Here is a 26,008-nt window from a genome sequence, read left to right on the forward strand (position 1 = left end):
AGAGCGTCTCCGCTAGCACAGGTATAAGTAAGCCCTCAGACAGCCATAGAGAGCGCGGAGGTCCACCGGCTAGAGCGTCTCCTCTAGGACAGGATAAGTATGCCCTCAGACAGCCATAGAGCGCGCGGAGGTCGACCGGCTAGAGCGTCTCCGCTAGCACAGGTACTGTATAAGTAAGCCCTCAGACAGCCATAGAGCGCGTGGAGGTCGACCGGCTAGAGCGTCTCCTCTAGGACAGGGATATGTATGTCCTGGTCTGAGTGCTCCAATGCTCAGAATGCTGCAAGGCTTCCTTGCATTGGCTGTTGTTTTTCTCTCCCTCCTTCTGTTCCCAATGAATTAGGAGTTGTGAATTTGGGTCTTCTTGGAATTGTCCTCCATTTTGAGAAACAGGAGTTTATATTGCCTTATATTAATGTTTTTGGCTTCTAGTTGGTCATGTCCTCCATTTTCTTGAATGTCCTACATCATGCCCTACATTTCCCCTACACTTTGAGGGGCTATTGGGGGGGGGGGTGCCAACATATTTTTCGCCTCTGGTGGCCAACTACCTGGAGCTGGCCCTGTTCCCTCTGAACCTGCTTCAGGCCAGGGAAAGTCTACTTTAGAAGCAGAACTTGACCAGTTGGTCATTCCCTCTTTCTCTTTCACAGCCCTCTGAGGGAATGTGCCTCCCTGGCCCTGAATGCCTCTTGACAGCTAGAGGCTCTGGTTTCCAGGACCCACTGTTTTTTCATGGTTGCCCCAGAAACCAAATGGCTGAGGTCAGTGCAGACTTGGTTAGTGGCCATTGCCCTCAGGATTTGGCCAGACGTGGTCTTGAGGGCTACATTGGCTTGGAAGAATGCTGTCCTGGTGTAGGAAGGCCTGCAGAGTGAGTTGGGGGAAGTGAGGTCAAGGAGTGAGTGACCACAGGGATCATGGCTCTCATTTCTATCTCTCTTGTGCAGAGGGCCAGGAAGATGTGCCAGCACAGAAATAACCTGGTTTGGGACTGGTTTAAATTGCCTTGGCTCAAGGCTAGGGGATTCTGGGAACTGTGGTTTTGTGGAATTTATTGTGCTGATGCAGAAATAATCTGGTTTGAGACTGCTTTAACTGCCCTGGCTCAATGAGAGGGAATTCTGGGAACTGTTCTTTTGGGGGACATTGAGCCTTCCCTGTCAGAGAACTCTGGTGCCTCAGTAAAGTACAGTTCCCAGGATTCCCTAGCAGTGAGCCAGGGCAGCTAAAGCAGTCTGAAACTGGATTATTTCTGCAGTGTGTTCTGGACCTTAGTAGAAGATTCTAGATTCTTCCCCAAACACACACCTTTTTTTCCTTTTCCTCATTTTATGCTAAAACTTCACAGGACAAGGAATATTAAAGCTGATCCTTAACTGAATGGATTTCTTGCAGTGCTTTGCTGATACAAAACAGTGGCACAGGAGATGGCAGTGTTGTTTGAGGCTGCATCCGCACAGCAGAAATAATGCGGTTTGACACTACTTACACTAAAACAGTGAAGGGTCTAGGAACCATGGCTTATGAGGAGAGACTTAGGGAGCTGGCAGCCCTATCCATTTGGCCACATCCAGAGAGAGAACTCCAAGCATGTTTTGCTTTGCAAAGATTGCATTTCTGTTTTGGATAACGGTCACCCCAGAGACAAAGCAATTCTGAATCCAGCTGATGCCAGTGCAGCCTCAGTTAGTGACCATTGCCCTCTGGGCACATTGGCTTGGTAGCACCATGTCCCTTGTCAGGAGGCTCTTCAGACTGAGTGGCTCCCTGGCCAGGACGTGGAGGGGGGGGGGGCAGGCGGGGGGGGGGGGAGGGGGGCTTTGTGCAGTGACCACTGGGACCATGGATCTGGTCATTCTTTCTCTAGCTCTCATTTATCTGTCTTCTTTGCAGGGAACCAAAAAAAAGCTCAAGGCGGTCAAGAGGACAGTTGTTTCCCGTTTTAGAGGCTCCAAACAGAAGGATGAGAATCTGGGAACTCCTCCAAGGTAAGGCCCCTTTTTCTTCCTTCCTTCCCTTTTTTTAAACTTCCTTCCTTACATTCTTTCTTTCTTTCCTTCCTTCCTCCCCTCCCCTCCTCTCCCTCCTTTCATCTATCTTTCTTTCTTTCTCTTTCCTTCCTTCCTTCCTCCCCCTCCATCACCCCCAAAAGAGGTGCCTGCTGTGACCTACAGCTCCATAAGGGAGGGGTTCCCTTTTTTGGTTTTGTGCATAGTGCACCATGGAGGGAGTCTTCTCCATGCTTGTCTATGCTGCAAGACAGAGTGCAGATTCTAAGTCCCAGATTCAAGGGTAGCAGGGCTGGTCCTTTAGCTGTTGTTATGTGCCTTCAAGTCCTTCCTAACTTAAAAACCCTAAGCCCTGTCATTGCTCATCTTCTGAGTCTGAAAAAGTGTGAGTTGCTCAGGGGAGTCAAACCCAGATCTTCATGGAGTGTTTTACATTCATCTCTCCTCCACACCATTAAATACCATGGCCTAGTAATATTTATACAACATTCAAGGTTTGCTTTATTGCAGTTGTATATACATATATATATTTTTTTTTAATAATTTTTATTGAGTTTCACAAATACAAAGATTACGTACACTAAAGTATAAAATACATAAACACCCTATAAAAGAGTAAAAGTTACCGCCAAGAAACTATATTCATTTCTTTTACTTTCAGTAATTATCTTCTTCTTTACTATAATCATATTTCTTTTCCTGTGGATAACTTCCTTAGGCTATACTCCAGATAATTCGGTTTTACCTTATGTATATTTTTACTAACTCTCTCTGTAGAGTCCTCTAACTCTAACGTCAAAACCTTTACTTACATCCTATAACTTTTTGACACTTATTACTATTCTTCTTCTATATCTCGTTTTGGCCCTGTCGCCACTCTCCCTGATATTCACCGATCTACCATTTTGTTCCATTAAATATATTAAGAAAGGGGAGATTTCTCCCCTTGCATATATTTTTTCCAAGGAGACCATACCTCATAATAATTGTTTAATGTCCCTACTCTCATCAGTGCAGTTAATTTTTCCATTTCACTAAATTCCATTACTTTTAATCTCCATTCGTCCAAAGTTGGTAATTCTTTCTCCTTCCAGTGATATGCATAAACCATTCTAGCCGCAATTATAAGAAAATATAGTAATTTATCTTGTTTCAACCTTAAGTTTAAATCCTCTGCCATGTTTAAAAGATACAGTTTCGGGTCCATTTTACCAACCCCTCTAATTATCTTTTTAATTTCTACATGAATCTTCTTCCAATACTCTTCTGCCTTCGGACATCTCCACCAGCAGTGCATATATGTTCCAACTGCTTCCTTGCATTTCCAACATTTGTTATTTTTTCCCTTATACATCTTCGCTATTTTATACGGCGTTAGATGCCATCTGTACATTAATTTGTATGTATTTTCCTTAATTAATACACATGGCGAATACTTCATTTTCTTTTGCCATAAATTTTCCCATACATCCAATTGTATTTGTACCTTTAAATCCTGCGCCCATTTAATCATAAATTCTTTTATCACCTCTTGTTCTAACTCAAATCTTCTAATCAATTCATATAATTTTGTAATTTGTTTTTTGGGGTCCTTCAGTATTTTTTCTAGATCCTCCTCCATTGGGCCTATTCCTCTCTCTTTTACGTCTATTAAGAATCTTTCCGTTATTTGTCTAAACGTAAACCAATTACAAGAAAAGTCATTTTCATTCAGTTCCTTCTGCGTCTTTAAAACTCTCTTCCCTTCGCTTAATTTGGTTAGGTCTTTATATGTTACCCAATAATTCTGTTTAAGAACTTCTCTTTTATAAATCGCTTCATTTGGTGATGCCCATAATGGGATATTTAATGCCCATTTCTTTCCATATTTATTCCAAACTCTAAAAAGATTTTTCCTAATCAGATGATTATTGAAGTTCTTATCTAATTTTATTTTATCATAAAAAAGATATCCATGTAATCCGAATTTTAATTCAAATTTTTCCAAATTAATTACTCTTTTTTTTTGCAGTTTCAACCAATCAATTATCCATTCCATGACACAAGCTTGATAATACCATTTAAGATTGGGTAACGCCAATCCACCCCTTTCCACCGAGTCTTGTAAAATTTTTATTTTTATTCTAGCTTTTTTACTATTCCAAATATAATTCGTTATATCTTTTTCCCATTTCCTAAATGGTTCATCAGTACTAATTATTGGGAGATTTTGGAATAAATATAGAATCCTGGGTAAAACTGACATTTTTATGATTGCTATTCTCCCCATCCATGATACATTTAATGTAGCCCATCTTTGTAAATCTCTTTTTATACCTTTCCACAATCTATCGTAGTTATCTTTAAATAAGCTTATATTTTAATTTGATAATGTTATTCCTAGATATTTCACCTTTTTCGCCAATTGAAATCCAGATCTCTTTTGTAAATATTCTTTTTCAGTCTTACACATATTTAGAGTCATTATATTTGTTTTAAATATACATATATTAAGATATTCCTGGGGCCTTGGGTGATTGAATCTGTGGATAAAGAATCTGCAGATATCGACAACAAGCTGAGGGGGGACCTCCAAGGCCACTGCAGAGACCAACTCAGCCAGCTCACGAAGGGAGACTGTTCAGCAGCTGGGTGGATGGGACACCATAGAATCATAGAGTTGGAAGAAACCCCAAGGGCCATCCAGTCCAACCCCATTCTGCCATGCAAGAACTTTAAATCAAAGCACCCCTGACAGATGGACATCCAGCCTCTGCTAAAAGACCTCCAAGGAAGGAGACTCCACTACGCTTCAAGGGAATGCATACCACTCTCAAACAGTTCTTACTGTCAGGAAGTTCCTCCTAATGTTTAGGTGGAATATCTTTTCTTATAGTTTGCATTGTTCTGTTACCTGTTCTCTGTAGCAGCAGAAAACAAACTTGCTCCCTCCTCAATATGACATCCCTTCAAATATTTAGACAGGGATATCATATCACCTCTTAACCTTCTCTTCTCCAGCCTAAACATCCCCAGCTCCCTGAGTCGTTCCTCATAGGGCAAGGTTTCCAGACCTTTCAGCATTTTAGTCGTCCTCCTTTGCACACGCTCCAGTTTCTCAATGTCCTTTTCTAATTGTGGTGCCCAGAACTGGACACAATATTCCAGGTGGGACCTGACCAGCGCAGAATACAGTGGGACTATTACTTCTCTTGATCTAGACACTATGCTTTTATTGATGCAGCCTAAAATCGCATTGGCCTTTTTAGCTGCCGCATCGCACTGTTCACTCATGTTCAACTTGTGGTCTACTTGGACTCCCAGATCCTTTTCACACGTAGTTTCATTCAGCCAGATGTCCCCCATCCTATATCTGTGCATTTCATTTTTCCGCCCTAAGTGCAGTACCTTACATTTCTCCCTGTTGAAGTTCATTTTGTTAGCTGTGGCCCAGCTTTCTAGTCTATTCAGGTCATTTTGAATTTTGATCCTGTCATCTGGAGTATTAGCTATTCCTCCTAATTTGGTGTCATCTGCAAATTTGATAAGTATGCTCCCAATTCTGTCATCCAAGTCATTGATAAAGATGTTGATTAGTCCTAGGCCCAGGACAGAGCCCTGTGGGACCCCACTGGTCACTTTTCTCCAGGATGAAAAGGAGCCATTGTTGAGCACCCTTTGGGTTCGGCCAGTCAACCAGTTACAAATCCATTTAACAGTTATATGGTAGGTTCTGGTCTACGAAAGCTTATGATACCAGCTTCTTTCATTCAGATAGGTGAGGCCTGACCAAAGCAGAATAGAGTGGCCCTATTGCTTCTCTTGATCTAGACACTATATTTTTATTGATGCAGCCTAAAATTCCCACCCCCTGTCCCTCTATGACACTGCGCAGTTGCGCAACTTCACTGTTGCGGCACTGAGCTGGAGAGTCCAGCGGCGTCCCCTTAGAAGGCGCAGTTGCGCCCAGATGGAACAGTCCCAAGGGACTTCGCTGGAGCTCCGACTGCGGAGAGTGCTCCCAGGCCTCAGCGAGGCCTTGGAGGACCCCGTGGCGCGCGCAGGGGCAGAGGTGGCCGCGGGTGGTGCTGTCCCGGTTTTGGTGCTGGACCGGGACCGGGACAGCACCGCCCAAAGAGGAATTGTCCCGCCTACAGGCGGGACATGGCATCCCTACCTACACTGAGCAAGAAGAAGACACAAACAAGCATGAAGAGAATGAAAATGTGGATGAACCACAGAGGTATCTTTGTTTACTGGTTCAAGAGTATGCTTACCCATCTCTCTTGATGAGTTTATGTTCTGACCATTATTTATTTATTGGTTTGTTTGTTTGTTTTTTCCTCCCAGCATCTACAAAACATCACCGGAGAAGAACTCCACATATAACGACTCTTTCATCTTATCGGTAAGAACACTGAAAAAGTGGGAAATCTCCCTTCTCTCCTGTCTTGGGTTGCTGGGTTGGGTCGTTGTGGTTTTCCCTCTTCCACTTCTCTCCTCTCCACTTAATTACAGTATTTAGAAAATGGCACTGGTAGAGCGGAAGATGTGTGTTGCTCTTTGCCCAATTCAGATGGGTAAGTTGTTCTCCACTGGGAAGAATGCATATAACATCTTAACCTGGTTCCCTGGATCTGCTTTTGTAACGAGCAGTCGCAACAGTCAATGGCCTTATAGGTAAGGTGGGGTACTTTGGTGAAAGGAGGAGTCTTCTTCCTTGGAGGTCATTTAACAGAGGCTGGATGGGATCTGTCAGGCGTGCTTTGATTGAGAGTTCCTGCATGGCAGAATCAGATTGGATTGGATGGCCTTTGCAAGGCGAGGGCCACTTCAATTCCATCGCTAGCTCCTTGTGCAGTAATCTCCTATCTGAATGAAAGAAGCTGGTAGCATAAGCTTTCGTTAAATGGATTTCTAACTGGTTGACTGGCCAAACCCAAAGGGTGCTCAACAGTGACTCCTTTTCATCCTGGAGAGAAGTGACCAGTGGGGTCCCACAGGGCTCTGTCCTGGGCCCAGGGCTATCCAACATCTTTATCAATGACTTGGATGACAGAATTGGGGATATACTTATCAAATTTGCAGAGGACACCAAACTAGGAGGAGTAGCTAATACCCCAGAGGACAGTCTCAAACTTCAAAATGACCTTGATAGATTAGAAAGCTGGGCCAAAGGTAACAAAATGAGTTTCAACTCGAAGAAATGCACGGTGCTGCAGTTAGGGCGGAAAAATGAAATGCACAGATATAGGATGGGGGACACCTGGCTTAAGGAGACAACATGTGAAAGGGATCTAGGAGTCCCAAGTAGACCACACATTGAACATGAGTCAACAGTGCAGTGAGGCAGCTAACAAGGCCAATGCGATTTTAGGCTGCATCAATAGAAGTATAGTCTTTAGATCAAGGGAAGTCATAGTGCCACTCTATTCTGCTCTGGTCAGGCCCCACGTCCAGTTCTGGGCACCACAATTCAAAAAGGATGCTGAGAAACGAGCATTTCCAAAGGAGGGCGACTAAAATGGTGAAGGGTCTGGAAACCATGTCCTACGAGGAAAGACTCAGGGAGCTGGGAATTTCATGGTCTTTTGCTGCCTTCTTTTCAGGCTCCAAGAACCACAAAGAAGCCAAGATGACAAAGAGCTGTCTCAAGCATTTCCAGTAGAGACTTTTCCTCCCGACTCGGTAAGGAAAGAGTCCGAATGATCTTATAGATGGGGTCATCTTTTCCCCTCCTTCATCCACTACAAATAATGTCTGGAGAAGGCATAAAAGAACCTGAATATACTGGTTTTCATGGTCCTTATTCAAGGACCATGGCAGATGGATTGGAGCCCTGATAGAAGTGTCCCATTTCATTCTTTCTTTCTTTGATAGACTTCCCTCAAAGTGCAGGAAATAGAGCCAGAGGCCCAAGGAAGCTACGTTCCAAAACAGAATGTGGTAAGAAAAGACAGGGTCAAACTTTCCCTCAGTCCCCAGCCTCCTCTGATCCAAACCTGCCTGCTTTGTTGAGAATTGTCCATTGTTTCTTTATGGTATTTATACACCGCCCTTCAGCCCGAATGGCTATCAGAGCGGCTTACAATTATTAGTTTTAATGAGGCGGTTCCCTGCCCTCAGGCTTACGATCTAAAAGACATGACACAAAAGGAGAAGGGAATGGTGGTGGAATAGAGGATGGGGTCCAGTGATTCTTCTCTCCCTCTTAAGCAATGGCAGCACATTGTAAAGAGAGACTTAGAGGGAATGCCCGTCTTGAAATGTGTCCAATTCCATTCTTTCCCCTTCATGGACTTTCATCCACATGCATAAAGACAGGCACAATTCTTTCCAGTTCAAGGGTATGTAGGAGGAACCAAAAGGGGATGCTTGTGCATCTTTCCGAGTTTATGTTCTGACCTCTTATTTGTTCTCCTGGTAGCATCCACAAAACATCCCCAAAAACTCAACCGTTTATCTTGCACATAAGAGATCCTCTGTCAACTTCAGCCTGTCCAACGGAGACTGTTTTGCCAGTAAGGAAGGAACTTTGCATGCACTACACAGTGTCCTGAGAAGGCGAGAAGGATGAGGGGGCCCAGGCATCCTCCTTTTCCAGGACGTGTCCTACATTTCAACCTCCTGACCAGGAGGAATCCCAAAATGTCCTCCATTACGAGCATGACTTAGAAGCATGAATTTACATTAGTGTATTTTGTTTTTATTTTGCAAAGTCCTACATTTTTTTGAATGTCCTAGATTTCAGGGTATCTTTTCCAGTGTTTCCAGGCTGAAGGTGCTTCTGTTGCTTTTAATCAGGAAATCCAGCAACCTCCAGTTTCATCAGCCCCATACATCATCGGCCCCGGTGAGGAATTCATGGTCACCCAATGGTCTCCAGATGTGAGCTACCTCCTGTCTAGTTCAACAAGGTAATTTATTCTCAACTGTATCGTCTGTTTCTTCTTTGTGGTCTCTGAGAATCATACAAAGGGGGGCGGGGGTACTGCGCCTGCGCAATGCTGCTTGGAAACTTCTGGAATCACTGGGCAAAGTTAACTTTGCAACTTTTGGGAGGTAGCTCCGCATATCCCTTATAAGTCCACTGCATTCCCGCTCTTTCCCCAGTTTTATGCCACGTAAGCGACATGAGAATGAGCCAGTGAAGAGCAGGACACTGAGGGGAGGATGGGTGGGATTTGTATGTATTGGCAGATGACCACTCGAAGAATGGTCATCTGCCAATACATACTTCCACTGGAGAGAAGTGACCAGTGGGGTCCCACAGGGCTCTGTCCTGGGCCCAGGGCTATTCAACATCTTTATCAATGACTTGGATGACAGAATTGGGGGGTATACTTATCAAATTTGCAGATGACACCAAATTAGGAGGAATAGCTAATACTCCAGATGACAGGATCAAAATTCAAAATGACCTGAATAGACTAGAAAGCTGGGCCAAAGCTAACAAAATGAAATCCAACACAGAGAAATGAAAGGTACTGCACTTAGGGCGGAAAAATGAAATGCACAGATATAGGATGGGGGACACCTGGCTTAAGGAGACAACATGTGAAAGGGATCTAGGAGTCCTAAGTAGACCACACATTGAACATGAGTCAACAGTGCAGTGAGGCAGCTAACAAGGCCAATGCGATTTTAGGCTGCATCAATAGAAGTATAGTGTCTAGATCAAGGGAGGTCATAGTGCCACTCTATTCTGCTCTGATCAGGCCCCACCTGGAATATTGTGTCCAGTTCTGGGCACCACAATTTAAAAAGGACATTGAGAAACTGGAGCATTTCCAAAGGAGGGCTACTAAAATGGTGAAGAGTCTGGAAACCATGCCCTACGAGGAACGACTTAGGTAATTAGGGATGTTTAGCCTGCAGAAGAGAAGGTTAAGGGGTGATATGATAGCCCTATTTAAATATTTGAAGGGATGTCACATTGAAGATGGTGCAAGCTTGTTATCTTCTGCTCCAGAGAATAGGACCTGGAACAATGGATGCAAGCTACAGGAAAAGAGATTCCAACTTAACATTAGGAGGAACTTCCAAGCAGTAAGGGCTGTTTGACAGTGGAACAAACTCCCTCGGAGTGTAGTGGAGTCTCCCTCTTTGGAAGTCTTTTAAACAAAGGCTGGATGGCCATCTGTGCTTTGATTGAGAGTTCCTGCATGGCAGGAATGGGGTTGGACTGAATGGCCCTTGGGATCTCTTCCAACTCTACAGTACTAGTTACATTGGACTCTGGATATGAGAGGGACCCCCTTTTCCCCATGCCATGGTCTCTCATTAGGTAATAAGTAATACACAAACAGCTGCCCCTGGAAATCTCACCCCATTTTGTTTCTCTACACAGCTCCCTGGATGAAGGTACTGACGTTCCCATCCTCTACGAGCAATCACAGTTCAGCCCAGAGGAGGTAAGAGAAAACCCAAAGCCTACCTAAGACTACCACCAAGAAGGCATCATCCACCACCACCCCCACCTGCTTAGAGACACCAGGGTGCCTCTTACATAGACCTTTCAGGTGGAGAATTCATCTCAGAGCAGTCAGGCCTTCAGGTAGGCTGGACTAGTGCATGTTGGGCCTGTTCAGCTCACATCATGATCTATGATCTGAACAGCCTGGAAAGCCATTCCCTAACCAATGCACACCCAAGAAAATAAGCTTGCTTAGCACATCAAGGCTTTTTACGTACAGCAAATGGGAGTTAATTTTGTTCTCTCTCTTTTTCCCTTCTGACAGAAGAATGTCTGGCTACATAACATGTGCCAGCAGTTCTCCAGCCTTCCCCTGGAAAGAGGTCGGATTATGGTAGCAAATATCGCCCAGAGACATTTGACAAGCATTCTAGAACATTGTTTGGAATCTGATCAAAAGTAGGCAGATTACCTCTTATTTGCTCTTACATGTATCTCTCAGCCCCTGAGAGAAGCCCAATAAAGATCTGACTCCCTCCTCCTTCCCTCTTTCTCTTAACAGAGAGTGTGAAGACATTTTCTATTATGTCATTGCCTCACCAAAGTGCAACCTTGATGTTGTTCTCCGCTTCCTTCTGGATAAGGCAAATAAGGGCTCCTGGCTGCCTCAAGAGGGCGAGGAAAAGCTTAGGGTCAAGGTAAGGACGATGGGTTTCTCCTGCCAATCTCATACCACTCTTCCACAAGGTAGATCTCATCTGTGCCTTGTCTTTGAGAGTTGGAGAAGAGGCAGCTGGCCCTTCCTCTGATTCTATACAAAATTTGTTCTCTTATTGAAGCTACAAATCTCTCTTCAGGTATTAGCAGCAAGAACAATTGTGGCGATCATAGAACAGCTCTGTGATTTCAAGAGGCTGCAGTTCTGGTCCAATTTTTTGTTTTCCACCTATCTGGACATCTTGAGCAATCAGCCCCGCAGAACTGAGGAGGAAACCAAGAACAAGGAAAGCTACTTGGTCCCAGAGTAGGTTGTTTTACAAGCAGAGGTCTTGTAGGGCAGTAGAGAGAGAAATCAGAGAGAGAGTGTGAGTGGAGCTTCTAGTCCACTTGATGGGCTTAGAACAGGCTTTTCTCTCATCTCTTGCTGAAGTGACAATCACTCTCTCTTTACAGAGAAATAGCATGTTTCCTTTCGACTCTGGTGAAGAGATTGGCCTCCGAGAACCAGATGTTACCAGATGTGACCAGATGAAGCAGATGTTCCTTTTGTCCCAGATTTACTATGCAATGCTCTACTACACCCGTACAGTTTGTGTGAATTTGCTGTGTCTGGTGAAGGAGATAGATGCCATCACAACACCCCCCTCACCCTATTTTGAATCCATGGGTACCAGAGACTGGTGTGGGAACAGTAGGTGGATCAGTCTGCCTACCATTATCTCTGCCAGCATGCAAAGCACAGGCCAAGAGGGCAACAAGACAAGCCATGATGAAGGCTTTTCCTAGAACAGCTGGAGGAGACAGTTCTGCATAGGAACCCTGACACAGCCTCCTCTCTCCCTTCCCTCTTGGGCTTATCTTGGTGGAAGGTTTGGGCCTGTATGTTAGCATTGCGGTATCACCCACAAGGGCATCTATCGCCTTCCATAGCTGGAGTGTGATGGAGTCTCCTTCTTTGGAGGTCTTTAAGCTGCGGCTGGATGGTCATCTGTCAGGGATGCTTTGATTGTGAGTTCCTGCATGGCAGGGGGTTGGACTGGATGGCCCTTGGAGTCTCTTCTAACTCTAGCATTCTGTGAGAAGAAGGACATGGAGAGTCCCACCTCTCTTTCCTCTTGCACTTAGCTGGGTGGAAGTCAGAAATGCTTCTCTTTGGCCCTGGTTCTTGGAGGTGAAAATATTATAGTCTCACTTCCATATTGGTGGACTAGACTCTGGGACTTGTGGTTAATGGAGAAAATGGCAGATAATAACAACAGAGCAAGAGGCTTACACTTAGGATTGGCCTTTCATAATATTTAGCACCCATTTATTGAGTACATCCAGGAAGATTTAGGCCCGTTACAAACAGGCCTAAAAGTGCACGCTCCACGTGTGCTAGGGTTAGAAAGGGGCGTACTTTCCGGACGCCGCCAACCCTAGCACGCGCTGAGCACGCACAAAATGGCGGTGGCCATTGTACACGGCCGCCGCCATTACAACGTCACGACTGCACCCCTTCCCCGGACGCAAAAGGAGTTCCGCAACGGAGCTCCTTTTGCCATTTGCATCACTGGGTGCAGCCTTCAGACAGCTGCGCCCAGCGACACAGAGGAGAAAGGTGCCAAGCGGCCCCTTTCTCCTCCTCCCCGCCACCGTGGGGTGTCCTTGGGGCTTGAAGCCCCAAGGACACCCCTTTCCAGGCTACAGGGAAGGAGCCTTTTGCCGCTTCCCCACAGGCTGGAAAGCGGCGGATCAGGGCCTCAGCAGCTGCCGCTCTGGACACTGAGGCCTGATCCAGCTGGGAAAGGGGTGGGTGTAGGCTGCCGCTTTTCGGCGGTCTGTAACCTGCCTTAGTCTCTAGACACCCCCCCAATTTTAGCTAAATTTTTATGGAAAGATGTCATTCAAGATCCCTCATACACCTTTTATCTATAGTTTTCAGGGCCTTATCTGGGTTATTGTCTTTGTGAAGTCAAAGGCTTTCATGGCCGGCATCCATAGTTTTTTGTGTGTTTTTCGGGCTATGTGGCCATGTTCTAGAAGAGTTTCTTCCTGACCTTTTGCCAGCGTCTGTGGCTGGCATCTTCAGAGAATGCTTGCCTGGAAAGGAGTTGGGTATATATATTGTGTGACCTGGGAAGGTAGGAGTGGATTGTTCTGTTGCTAATGGCAGGCCTCAGGGAGGGAGGATCTGCAAAGGAGGATTATTGATTGGTGCTCATTGTCTGCTGGGAAACCCCTGGCCCTGGGAGATGTCTCATTTGCATTTGTTTTGTCTTCATCTTGCTATTCCTCAGGACTGGTAGCCAAATTTTGTTCACTTTAAGGGTTTCTTCTTTCCGGTTGCAATTATTCAGCTGTTTGTGGATTTCAAAGGCTTCCCTTTGACATGCATCTTGACATGGTAGTGGTTGGCATGGTCCAGAACTTCAGTGTTTTCAAACGGTATTTTATGCCCAAGATAATTTGTGGCATGTTCTGCTACTGCTGATTTTTTCTGGCTGGCCCATCTGCAGTGTCTCTCGTGTTCCTTCATTCTTGTTTGCACACTACATTTGGTGGTCCCTATATAGACTTGTCCGCAGCTGCATGGTATGCGGTAGATTCCTGCAGCTGTGAGAGGGTCTCTCTGGTCCTTGCCTGAGCGAAGCATTTGCTGGATTTTCTTTGTCAGTTTGTAAACCATTTGAAGCTTGTGCTTCCTCACCAGTTTCCCTATTCTGTCTGTGACTCCTTTGACGTATGGTAAAAATACCTTCCCTTTAGGTGGCTGCTTCTCTTCACTTCCCTAGGTTTTCCTGGGCCCGGCAGCCCTTCTGATGTCTGAGCTGGAATAACCATTCCCCTGTAGAGCCCAGTCCAGTTGCTTCAGTTCATCTCCCAAGAAATGGGATTCACAGATGTGTTTTGCCCGGTCTACCAGTGTTTTGATTCTGTTTCTTTTTTGTCTTGGGTGAAGGTTGGAGTTCTTATTTAGGTATCTGCCCTTTGCCCCTAACTCCCACGAATATGAAGGTGAGGTGTACTATTTTCACCTCCAAGAACCAGGGCCAAAGAGATGCACCTCTGACTTTCACCCAGCTAAGTGCAAGAGGAAAGAGAGGTGGGGTTTTCCATGTCCTTCTTCTCACAGAATGCTAGAGTTAGAAGAGACTCCAAGGGCCATCCAGTCCAACCCCTTCTGCCATGCAGGAACTCACAATCAAAGCATCCCTGACAGATGGCCATCCAGCCGCAGCTTAAAGCCCTCCAAAGAGGGAGACTCCACCTCACTCCAGCCATGGAAGGGGATAGTTGCGCGGTGATGCTACAATGCCACCATGCAGGAAAACCTTCTACTCAGACTGGCTTGGAGAGTATCCAGAGGGAGTATTCAAAGGGGCCCATCTTCTAGGCTTTAGGTCACCTAGAATTACCAACAGCTTCGAAACCAGGCACGACAGTGATTGATTCTACTATTGTACTTTTTTTATTTAAATTAATAAAATATCTTTTATTATTATTATTATTATTATTAACCTTTACATGTATTTATGAAGTGCTGTAAATTTACACAGTGCTGTACATACAATCTTTTTAGTCAGACGGTTCCCTGCCTTTAAAAAATATTTAAAAGAAACTTAAATTTAATTTTTAAAAAACAACCCTGGAGGCTTATAAAATAAAAATGTAAAAGAATAATTTTATTTTATTTTGAAATTTTAAAAATGTAAAAATAATTATTTTTTAAAAAATTAAAATTTAATTTAAAAACACACGCTTTCTTTTTTCCTCCCACTTTCCATCCCGTCTCTTCGTCCTTTTTAAAAAGCACACAGAGGAATGCCAAAACCCATTTCTACCAATAAATAAATAAAATACAAGTGTAAATTTTTTTAAATTTTCTATTGAAATTTGTTAAAAATGTAAAAAAAATCAAATTTAATTTAGAAAATTAAAAAGCAGATAATTTGGGAAGCAAATTGTTCCACCTTTCCAAATTTCTCTTGGAGGCCCTGAGTTTAAGTAGGTACTGATCTAAATTATGAGTTGGTGAATTTCAGGTGATGGAGAGCCCAACTCATCCCTTAGACTTGGGTAGATCACACATGTCCTGCATATGCTATTTTTGTTTAAAGCCCCTGTATTTTTCAAGGCCTAAAATTGACCAGTCACACCCAATCCCCAACCGCCTTGATTCTGCTCCCAAAGATTAATGACAGTGGTTTCTTTGACTGAATCTCTCCATCTGGAATGCGGTCTTCCTCTTTTCCTATTGCCCTCCACTTTACCAAGCATTATAGTCCTTTCTAGTGAAGACTAGCTAAGTTGGAGTAGGGCACTGTGTTACAGTAATCCCCGACCATTTGTAGGTCCAAAGAATTGCACAGCCCCATGGCTGTAAAATTTTGGGTTTCTGCAGGGGTCCATCTTATTTGAAATGCTATTCAATATTTATAGGACGCCACAGGTTGAAGTCACAAGGAGGTTTGGGATTGGAGCGCCATCCGTTTGCTGATGACATTGAGCTCTACTTCTCTCTGTCAGCTGAGGCTCTGTAGGTGATAGACATTAAAGCATGGATGCTGTAAGGAGCTGAATGAATGCCAAGAAAATGAAGCTCAATCATGATAAGCTGCAGGCTCTGTGGATTCTTGGTTTTCAAGCCCATGAACTGGGTATGCAACCTGCCTTAGATGGGATGCACTCCCCTGAGGGAGCAGATGTATAGATTTGGAGGACCCTTAGATCCATCCCTACCATTGGAAGACACAGATGGACTCCATAGCTCAGAATAGCTAGGCCATGGCAGTTGGAAGAGACTACAAGGGCCATCCAGTCCAACTCCCTGCCATGCAGGAACTCTCAATCAAAGCATCCCTTACAGATGGCCATCCAGCCTCTGCTTAAAGACATCCAAAGAAGGAGACTCTGCACCCTCCAAGAAAGTGTGCTCCACTGTTGAACAGCTCTTACTGTCAGGGTGTTCCTCCTAATGTTAAGGTGGAATCTGTTTTACTGTAGTGTGCATCCATTGTTCCATGTTCTAGAGCAGCAGTGATAGGGGTGGGTCTAAGATTAGTTTGCCAGCAACCACCTTTCCTGAACAGGGATAAGTTAGTGGTCCACGCCCTGGCAGCTTTTTGATTAGACTACAGCAATGTATTCTGTGTTGCCCTGCACTTAGTCTCAGAAACTGCAAAATGTAGCAAAATGTCTCTTGACTGGAACATCATACAGAAAGCATAACATGCCAATTTTATAGAAGTTGCACCAGCTACCAATACCCAGGTTCTCATAATGACATTTAAGGCCTGGATAGATTGGGATCTTGGCTCTTGAAGCAATGCCTCTCCCTATGTCATCTGAGGTGTGCTGGAAGGGTCCTCCTCTTGTCTCTCATCAGCCAGGGCAATATGTTGGGGAGGATGTGAAAGAAGTCCTTTGTTTCCACACCCAAGTTATAGAATACCCAAATAGTTCAACACCCTCTGTTCCTATACTTTTAACAACTGAGTATGGCTTGTAAACCTAAGCAGTTTATAATGTTTTCACTGGCAGCAGGTAGCTTCCATGAGAATGGAAGAGTGAATCTGCTGCAGGTTTTGGTCCAGACTTCAAAAGGAGCTGTCAACATTTTAGAATCCGAACTCTAAAATAAGCCCAGCAGCTTGGATAGCTTCTTTAGAGATTAAAAGATTGTACTGCCATGGGAACCATCCGCCATCCCTGAATGCTTCTTCCTTATCCTTAAAACGGTTAAGAGTCTCACCTGCTGATTAAAAACACAGGCACAGGCCAGAGCAGAGCTGTTTGGCAACCACAGAAGCGTAGATTAGATTTCTTCCCCATACATACATATATACATATCCATCCTGATGTGACCCTGTCCTGTTTTCAGTAAGTCACTTCTTTACTTAAGATACCCTGCCCTACAAGCGAATCCTGTGGCAGCCTCCTCCTTTCCCTTGAGCTTATTAGCTGTACTCTGCATTTTCCATGAGCTCATAGGGTGATTAATATCCAGGGAGTGGATGGCTAATCACACCATCCTGTCCTGCAGTAACCTCACCCCAGTTCAGACCAGCCCTCCTTTCCCTCTGACCCCTGTCTGTTTTGTTATTCTTTTGCAGCCCAGGTGCTCAGACTAGTCTTCCACATCCAATTCCACTGGCGCAGAGAGCGGAGGAGAATGAGCCCTGAGAATAGGAAGAAGACTCACCCCAAAGTCCAAGACTCGTGAGAAAAAGGTGAGAGCAGAGGTGGGAGGAAAAGTAGGAGTTGGAGAGGGTTTTGTTGTCTTCTGACGTCCATCTGCACTTGCTGAAGTCTCTGTCTCTCTTGCACACCATCAGTCTGTGGTGGGACAAGAAGCTGGGGAGTCCCTGGCTTGGCTCCAGGAGGCAGCGTGTTTTTGCAAGGTGGCACACCTTCATTCAGGTTAGGAGGGGGCTCTTCAGATCAAGCCCTCCCTGCAATCCCAGAAACAATCAGGAGATTTTGTAGGAGCCGTATTTTTAGTGGTAAACTGATTTGATCTCTAGCAAATAATACTGAGCAGTGGTTTGAACGCTGGGTTTGATTTCTCGCTTGGCCGTGAAAACTCACTCGGTGATCTTGGGTGAGTTACACGCTCTGAGACCCAGAGAACCCTGTGATAAGTTTGCCTTAGGGTTGCCATAAGTTGGAAACAACTTGAATACACGCAACAACAATAACATCTTAGTACGAATAAGGTCTGGCGAATACTGAATGATGCTACTTTAGTTGTGCTGACTACCTAAAAACTTCCCAGTTTAGAAAATTCACTCTTTTGGACTACAGCTCTGACAGTCCCACACCCAGCTTGACCAGCACAAGCTCTGGAAACCCCCTGGAATTTGCTAGCAACCTAATCTTTCCACATCTGCATTTAGTTATTCAAGCTGCCAACTTCATTTTCTGCCCCGCTTCTGTGATGTTAATAATTTTTTTAATGCATGGGAACATAATAAGTGATACCATATCCTCCAAGATTTCACAGACAGGTTTGGTTAAGTAACAGTGGCATCACTGAGGTTGGTAAGACCCAGTGTCATGGGGGAGAACTGCTGCAGCCATGCCAGACCCTAAGGAACTTAGCAATATCATCAGAAGAACCTCTGGAAAGCAGACAAACATTAAACAAAAGTCTCTCAATTTTTGGAAAGTTTTCAGGCCTCAAAATAAACAAAGATAAAATGATGATCATCACTAAAAAATCTGACAAAATTAGAAGAGAAATAACTAGAAGATCAGACAGGCTTCAGTATAAGTAAAAACCATAATTCTCACTAAAAACAATTTGGATTTATTCAAAAATAAGTATGAAAAGTCGAATGCTTTCAGAACTGGCATCCATAGTTTTTTTGTGGGTTTTTCGGGCTATGTGCCCATGTTGTGGAAGAATTTATCTCTGATGTTTCTCCTGCATCTGTGGCCGGCATCTTCAGAACCAAGCACATAGCCTGAAAAACCCACAAAAAGCTATGTTATCTGTAAATAACTTTAGAATGAAGATAGAATCAGTTTTAAGTATGCAATAAGAGACATTAAAATTGTATAAACTAAGCGTCAAAACCTGCTTGGGGAAGCCAATGAATGGGAAAGAATCTATGAATGTAAAAAGAGTATGGGTGACAGAAGATTAACTCCAATGTTATTTTATGTCCTTTTTTAATATAAAGAAAGAAAAATGACTGAGTCGAACCACCAGGTAAACTGTGTAATGTGGCTGTGACTTTCTTAGAGCCTGGGACTGCTTTCAGAACCTGTGCTTTTTTACAAGCATCTGATGAACGGAGTTAGTAGTTCATGAAAGCATGCATTCATCTTTACAGTACCACAGGATTCTTTATTATTCCTTAATATAATGATGTTTTTTGGGTACTCTGATGATGTCTCTGAGTCTGACCTCTGGAACACAAGGCCTGTGAACTATAAATTGGGGCTACAGTGGGCTCCATCCTGAAGCAAAGTGAAGCAACACAGACCCCTTTTTGGTGTGTTTTTTGTGGTGAAGGAATGTGTAGGAAGAGATACTTGTGAGACTTTCTACTTCACATGACAAACAAACAAACAAACAAAAACTCAGAACGCCTTTGTAAATATGCATCTTGACTGGTTGGGTATCTCCCTCTTGAGCTGAGTCTGACTGGAGCTTATATAAAACAGAATTTGCCTCTGTTGGTGTCTGAAGGTGATCGAAACGTTGTCTCGGATATTAAAATATAAGAAAGATCTCAGTGAGCGGTTGCTTTCCATAATTCAAAGACTTCCGCAAGAAAAAGGTGGAATATAAAATAAATAATAATATTTATTTATTTATTTATTTATTTATTTATTCATACGTGACTGAAAGCTTTGCCCTCACATATATCTGTGTTGGTGGGGGATGTTGTTTTTGTAGCAGGCAGATTATCTGGATGCAAGTACAAATCACTTTAGAGCACCTCAGGGATCTCTTAGCTCCTAGAATAGGCAGGATGGTGGGCACATCTGTCCCTAATCCTTTTTACCATACCCCTCACCAGTTCTTCAATGTCAGTCAAAGATGACAGCAATGTTTCTGAACATCCCAAAGTGGGGACAGTGGAAGCAAACTGAAATTCTTGTGCACAAGCTATTATGGAGTATTCTTTCATGGGCACAATGAAATGGATGTTTATATAGTTTCCTACATAAGCTAAGCTGCCACCCTGCTACATGCATGTTCCCTGCCCACATCAGTCTCATAGATGGTTCTGTAGTTTGAGCTCCATTGAACTGAACCCATCTCTTATAGTCTTCAAAGTGGGAGATTTAATCTACTGCTGGAGACAGAAAAATGTGTATTGACGACTTTCAGAAAAGTACCGTGATTAAATTGGCATTTAACATTTTTACACAACGTGGTTATGTCTGAATTTTAGCATATTGATGTTACATTTAAAATATCATACTTTGGGGGAAATGAAATGTGGCACCAAGGGATTTCATGAGAAAGTGTATTTTAGAATCACAGAGTTGGAAGAGACCACAAAGGCTATCCAGTCCAAGGCACTTCTCAACATGCTACTATAGCCAACTGGAAGTCCTTAGGATTTCTCAAAGATTATTGCTAGTGATGCCAAGATTACTTCTGCCAGTTCGTTTAATACTCTTGAATGTAGTTCATCTGGCCCTGAAGACTTTAATCTATTTAGAGTAGTCAAGTATTCCTGTATCTATTCTGTCCACCATTTGCCCTACTGCATCATCTCTTCCATTTTTTCCAGATTGAATACAGTACTGCTTTTGTTTTGGGAGCAGTCCAGAGCAAAGAAAGGTGAGTAGTTCTGCCTTCTCTCTGTCCCCCTGTTAGCACTTCTCCACCTTCTCCATGCATGTTCCTACCATTTCCTTCTTTTTCCTTTTGCTATTGTTGTTGTTTTTGCCTTCAAGTCATTCCTGACCCTATAGGGTCCTTATAGTGACCCTAGCCTAAGGCGAACCTATCATAGGGTTTTCTTGGCACGTTTCTTCAGAGAGGGGTTGCCATTGCCATCCTCTGAAGCTGAGAGAGTGTGACTTGCCCAAGGTCGCCCAGTCGGTTTGCATGGCTGAGCTGGGATTTGAAGCTTGGTTTCCAGAATCACAGTCAGGTGCTGAAACCACTACACCACATTGTACACGTTCTTTTTAAATCTTAACTTAGTTGAAAGTTCTTTCGAAATCCATTCTGGTTTCTTTAGGCAACTCCTATTTTTCCTCCTCACTGAAACTTTTTCAAAATGTGCCTTTAATATCTGACTGAAGAATCTCCCATCCATCATGGTCTTCCTTCTCTATCAGTATTCTTGACCATGGACTCACATCCACTGTTTCCCTAAGTTTATTGAAATCAGATTTCTTAAAGTCTAGAATGTGTTCCTGATTACGCTTAGCTTCCCCTTTCCTCTGTATTACAAACTCCAGGAGAACATGATCACTCTCACCTAAGAATCCTACCACTTGCACCCTATTAACTGTTGGTTGGGATCAGATCTAAAGCAGCTTGTTGACAGATCTAAAACCTTGTTGCCTCTTCCAACTTCTGGACTTTAAATAGTTTTAATTTTACAAATTGTTTTTAAAAGAATGTTTAGATGTAATGTCTTTACATGACTTTTAATCTTGAGTCCCATCATTGTTGGATATAAACAAGTAACATACTAGTATTACTACTAATATTGCCCCCCTTCCTCCTATGTCCCCTGCCCAAGACAGGACGCATCCATCTCCATTGCCTCACAGATGCTATCATGACAGAAATGATGAGGTGCTGCGAGGGTCCTGAGACGTCTGCAGAGGTGTGCACTCCATGCCAGATGCCAACACAGAATCTGAATCCAGCTGTGTGTGACGAAGGAGGTCCAAATGTTGACCAAGAAATGCAGTGGATCTCAGCCAGGGAGGACAGTCCTGTACAAGTACCTTCTCTAACTAGCCTGGTAAGATCAAGATGCCCCATTAAATATTTTATCCATCTTAAAAGACTAGATACCCTTCATACAGCTTGATTGGCTTCTCTTATCCACCCACGCAGCAGTTTAATCTAAAAATTTTGTGTGTGTTTTCGGGTTATGTAGCCATGTTCTAGAAGAGTTTGTTCTTGATGTTTTGCCAGCATCTGTGGCTGGCATCTTCAGAGAATGTTGGCATAGAAGAGAATTGGATATATTTGTGTGGCTGGCTTCTATGACAACATTCTCTGAAGATGCCAGCCACAGATGCTGGCAAAATATCAGGAATAAACTCTTCTTGAACATGGCCACATAGCCCAAAAACACACAGAAAAAACTATGGATGCCGGCCACGAAAGCCTTCAACTTAATCTATAAGTGTTCACAAGCAAGTTCATTACTTTGGCGATGGGCGCCATTCTTCAGGATGTTACTGTACCTACTAGCTGAAAACAAGGCATCTGTGTTTCAGCATTTCAATCATTTAATTAGCAGGAGTTTATCAATTTTAAGAAACATTTGTTTTCCATAGGGCAGAACAAAAAGTGGAAAAATTTATGAATTTCAGAACAAGACTTAAAATTTTATTTAAATTAACATTAATTAATGAGTTTCTTCTATTGCTAATCTGAAACTTTCCGTGTTATAATTGAAAGTTTGCTAGTCCCCCGTCTCTTCCCAAAATGGTCTGTGTGAATTGTCTTTCAGTTTCGTTGATTTGAAGATGTCTCTTCTGTTCTTTTGTTCCCAGCATTTCCCAGCCCTAGCACAGGCCCAGCCCCAGGGGACATATCCCTTTGGGAGCTCTTCCTTGGAGCTGTGTGAGGCGTTCCCCAGCGAGGAGACATGCAGGGACCCGGCTGAGCTGTCCTGTGAGGAAATGTGCACCCGAGAGTCCACAGAGGCCTCACGTGGAGGGAAATGCTGTGGTTTGCCATATGAGAAACAGTGTGAAAATATATGCAAGTTTCCAGAAAGGCACCTCTATGAAAACCTATATGAAGAGCCATGGTCTGGGAAAGCTCGCCTACCATCCATTGTAGTAGAACCCAGCGAAGGGGAGGAAGTTGAAAGTGGGGAGCTTCGGTGGCCTCCAGAAAACTTCTCATTCTTGGAGGAGGAAGAACAGAATGAACTCTTCACTGGAGAAGAGGATGCCCTGGAAACGGGTGAGTCAGGGGCTGGGAAAGTGGGGAGATGGACACCATACTGCTACTCATCTGTCCTAAGGTAGCAGTGTTCAGAAGATGTTCCAGCCTAATCCTGAGGTCCCTAGGAAAGCCTTCCAGGATCTCTAGGAAATTCTGAATTTTTGGACAAGTTTCCTGTCACACTCGCCTCATGCAATTCCCACTCATGTGGCCACAATGAAGTGGATTTTTTTTTAGTCTTGTGGTCAAGTCATTGCTGTTTGCTGGCTGTAGTTGCTACCATGATGGGAGCAGTCACCCTCAATCTTTTTACTTTGCTGCTGTTTGTTTCTTCATACAGTTTCTTTGCCCATCAAAATTTGGTCTATTTATATTTTAAAATCCACAAAACATACAGACAAACCTGCTTGGAAACATTTAGCTTTCACAATTTTAGGCTGCATCAATAGAAGTATAGTGTCTAGATCAAGGGAAGTCATAGTGCCACTCTATTCTGCTTTGGTCAGGCCCCACCTGGAATATTGTGTCCAGTTCTGGGCCCCACAATTCAAAAAGGATGTAGAGAAACTGGAGCGTGTCCAAAGGAGGGCGACTAAAATGGTGAAGGGTCTGGAAACCATGTTCTACGAGGAAAGACTCAGGGAACTGGTGATGTTTAGCCTGGAGAAGAGAAGGTTAACAGGTGATATGATAGTCCTGTTTAAATATTTGAAGGACTGTCATATTGAGGCTGGAGCAAGCTTGTTTTGTGCTGCTCCAGAGAACAGGAACCTGAACAATGAATGCAAGCTTCAGGAAAAGAGATTTCTCCCCAACATTAGGAGGAACTTCCTAACAGTAAGGGCTGTTTGACAGTGGAATATGTTGCCTTGGAGAGTGGTGAAGTCTCCTTCTTTGGAAGTCTTTAAACAGAGGCTGGATGGCCATCTGTCGGGGATGCTGAGAGTTCCTGCATGGCAGAAGGGGGTTGGACAGGATGGCCCTTGGGGTCTCTTCTAACTCTATGATTGTATGATTCTCTGCCAGAGGTGTTTTCTTTCATTTCGTTCCAGTGCGAGAAAGCAAGGCCAGGTGTGTACCAAGTTTGTACTCTTGAATACCTGGTTAAGCAAGTTGTTTAGATTTGAATTGTCTCTTCTAATGTTCTTTTATTTTCAGGGCTGTCCTCTTTCGATAGCGATGTGGAGGAAGTGCTTTTGTGACACTGAGTGAAGTTCATGGACAGATGGACAGAGTGGGTGGGAAGGAGTCAGGGAGCCTCCTAAACTCATCCACATGAAACCTGTACAGGGACTTTAGCCATTTAATCCAGAATGGAGGCTCCTGAGCATCAGCAGGTAAATGGACATCAAGCGGGCATCTTGGACACTTTCTCTTTGCTTTTCTCATAATATCTGTGTGGTAGATAATAGCCCAAAACAAAATAAAAATCCACCCCACCCCAAGAATTGTAATATCTGCTTGTCAATAGAGACATATGGGTCCCTGTCTGTGAATGAAAGTGTCACTCTTAGGCCATATTAAGGGGAGTTATCTGGACCATCTGGAAAGCTCTTACTAGCCTAATTTTAACCCTCCCTCCATGTGCAGAGTGGTAACCATAATCTAGGATTGGGCTATTACATTTAGCTTTCGGAGAGGTAATTCTGTGACCATATCCACAGCTAGTGAGTGACTTTGTCTGATAGCTCACCTTTCTCCAAAATGAGACAGAACTTGAACCAAAGTAAAACAAGAAATGAAAATCTATCATAAAAAAGTTAAAAACCAATAAATAAACTATCATATTAAAATACCAGTACTTTAAAACAATGTAAAATCATTTTAAAAACATAGCAAAAACAGCACAGACACATCCTTCCATTAAAGACCTTTCATGCTCTTGTGTCTTTGTGTGTGGCAAAACCACCTCTTGAGTATTTCTTGCCTAAGAAAACCCTGTGAAATTCATAGGGTAAGTTGACAGACAATTTGAAGGTACACACACATGTGCACACACACAATTATCCACCAAATGCTTGTTCAATTAAAAAAGTTTTTAATTTACCAGTGAAAGGTGAGCAGGGACGGAACAGCCTAGTCTTCAGTGCCAGAGCGATTTCCATGCGGGGAGTAGCCACTCTCCCATGTCCTCTCCAAATGTACCTGTGGGAGTGATGAACATGAGAAAAAGGATCTTAAAACTCAGGTAGGCTCACATTAGGGGTATAGGCTTTCAAATAGTCTGGACCTAATCTGTATAGGTCCTAATTTACACTTTGAATTGTATCTGAAAATGAATCAGTGAAGCTGTTTTTGAAAAGGAGTGATATCTTCCTTGTTACCAGCCCTGGTCAGCTCTCTGGCTGCATCATTTTGGATCTGCTGAAGCTTCTGAACAGTTTCCAAAGACAGCTGTGTGTTACAGTAATCCAAAAGGTACGTAATCAAGGCAACTAACCATCTCTGACATCTCCAGGAACAGACTATTGATATGTTATCTCCCATATTTCAGAAACAGCTCTTTCCTACCCTTACCTGGAAATGCCATGGATTTACTGGGAACCTTCTGTATGGAAAGCAGGGACTCTATCACTGAGCTACAGTGTTGGTCTGTGACGGGAGGGCAGGGTTCGAATCCCCGCCCAGCCATGAAAACCCACTGGGCAAGGCACACTCTCTCAGCCTCAGGGGATGGCCATGGCAAACCTCCTCTGAAGGAACATGCCAAGAAAATCGTGGGATAGGATTGCCTTAGGGACCAGGGTGACGAGACAGCCTCCTTTTCCAGGACATGCCCTCCATTTCAAATTGTCCAAAATGTCCTCCATTTTGATTATAACTAAGAAGCATGAACTTACAGTATATTAGTGCTTTTAGCTTTTTATTTGGTTATGTCCCACGTTTTTCTTGCATTTTGTGGTGGCTTGTTCTCCTTTGTGGTTATGGCCACCGTACGTTGGAAACAACTTGAAAGCAAAACAACACACACAACACGGCACAAAAACAACTACGTTGTCCAGTCTCATTCATCCTCCCAGAGTTGTCATTCAAAGGGAGACGAAAAGGAGACTTCAGCCTTGAGTTCACTAGCAGACAGAATACAAAGACACAAATAAAATGATGATGAGCCGATACAGTGGTCCCTCCATATACAAATACAGTAAGGAAATTCACACCTTGCAGATGATGCTGGACTGCATTTCTATTGAACCTGACATGCTGACTTTGGCCAATGAGAACCAAAGAGGTCCGCAGTTTTCAAAGGAATAATGATAGGGCCAAAACACACTGTGGAAATAATCCAGT

The 26,008-nt window shown here is 43.6% G+C and overlaps 1 protein-coding gene across 7 annotated transcripts; it reads left to right on the forward strand.

The window, feature by feature from the left end:
- The first annotated feature begins 58 nt into the window (after nt 1-58).
- Nucleotides 59-25,237, forward strand: LOC121915911. Of its 7 annotated transcripts, XM_042440547.1 has the most exons (19): nt 63-162; nt 1,897-1,991; nt 6,342-6,399; nt 6,510-6,571; nt 7,601-7,679; nt 7,872-7,937; nt 8,796-8,908; nt 10,342-10,405; nt 10,733-10,866; nt 10,970-11,105; nt 11,265-11,431; nt 11,581-11,818; nt 17,223-17,339; nt 20,364-20,413; nt 21,330-21,557; nt 22,321-22,738; nt 23,879-24,057; nt 24,771-24,908; nt 25,048-25,237. In XM_042440547.1, the coding sequence occupies exons 1-12, from the start codon at nt 100-102 to the stop codon at nt 11,657-11,659; spliced, it is 1,116 nt and encodes a 371-aa protein (XP_042296481.1). In that variant the 5' UTR covers nt 63-99; the 3' UTR covers nt 11,660-11,818; nt 17,223-17,339; nt 20,364-20,413; nt 21,330-21,557; nt 22,321-22,738; nt 23,879-24,057; nt 24,771-24,908; nt 25,048-25,237. The 7 variants fall into 7 exon arrangements, with proteins under 7 accessions (XP_042296485.1, XP_042296481.1, XP_042296479.1 ...); XM_042440545.1 differs by lacking the exons at nt 24,771-24,908; nt 25,048-25,237 and having other exon boundaries at nt 23,879-24,168; XM_042440546.1 differs by lacking the exons at nt 24,771-24,908; nt 25,048-25,237 and having other exon boundaries at nt 21,334-21,557; nt 23,879-24,168.
- The last annotated feature ends 771 nt before the right edge of the window (nt 25,238-26,008 follow it).

This window comes from Sceloporus undulatus, chromosome 9, assembly GCF_019175285.1.
Source record: "Sceloporus undulatus isolate JIND9_A2432 ecotype Alabama chromosome 9, SceUnd_v1.1, whole genome shotgun sequence".
NCBI classification, from domain to species: Eukaryota; Metazoa; Chordata; class Lepidosauria; order Squamata; family Phrynosomatidae; genus Sceloporus; species Sceloporus undulatus.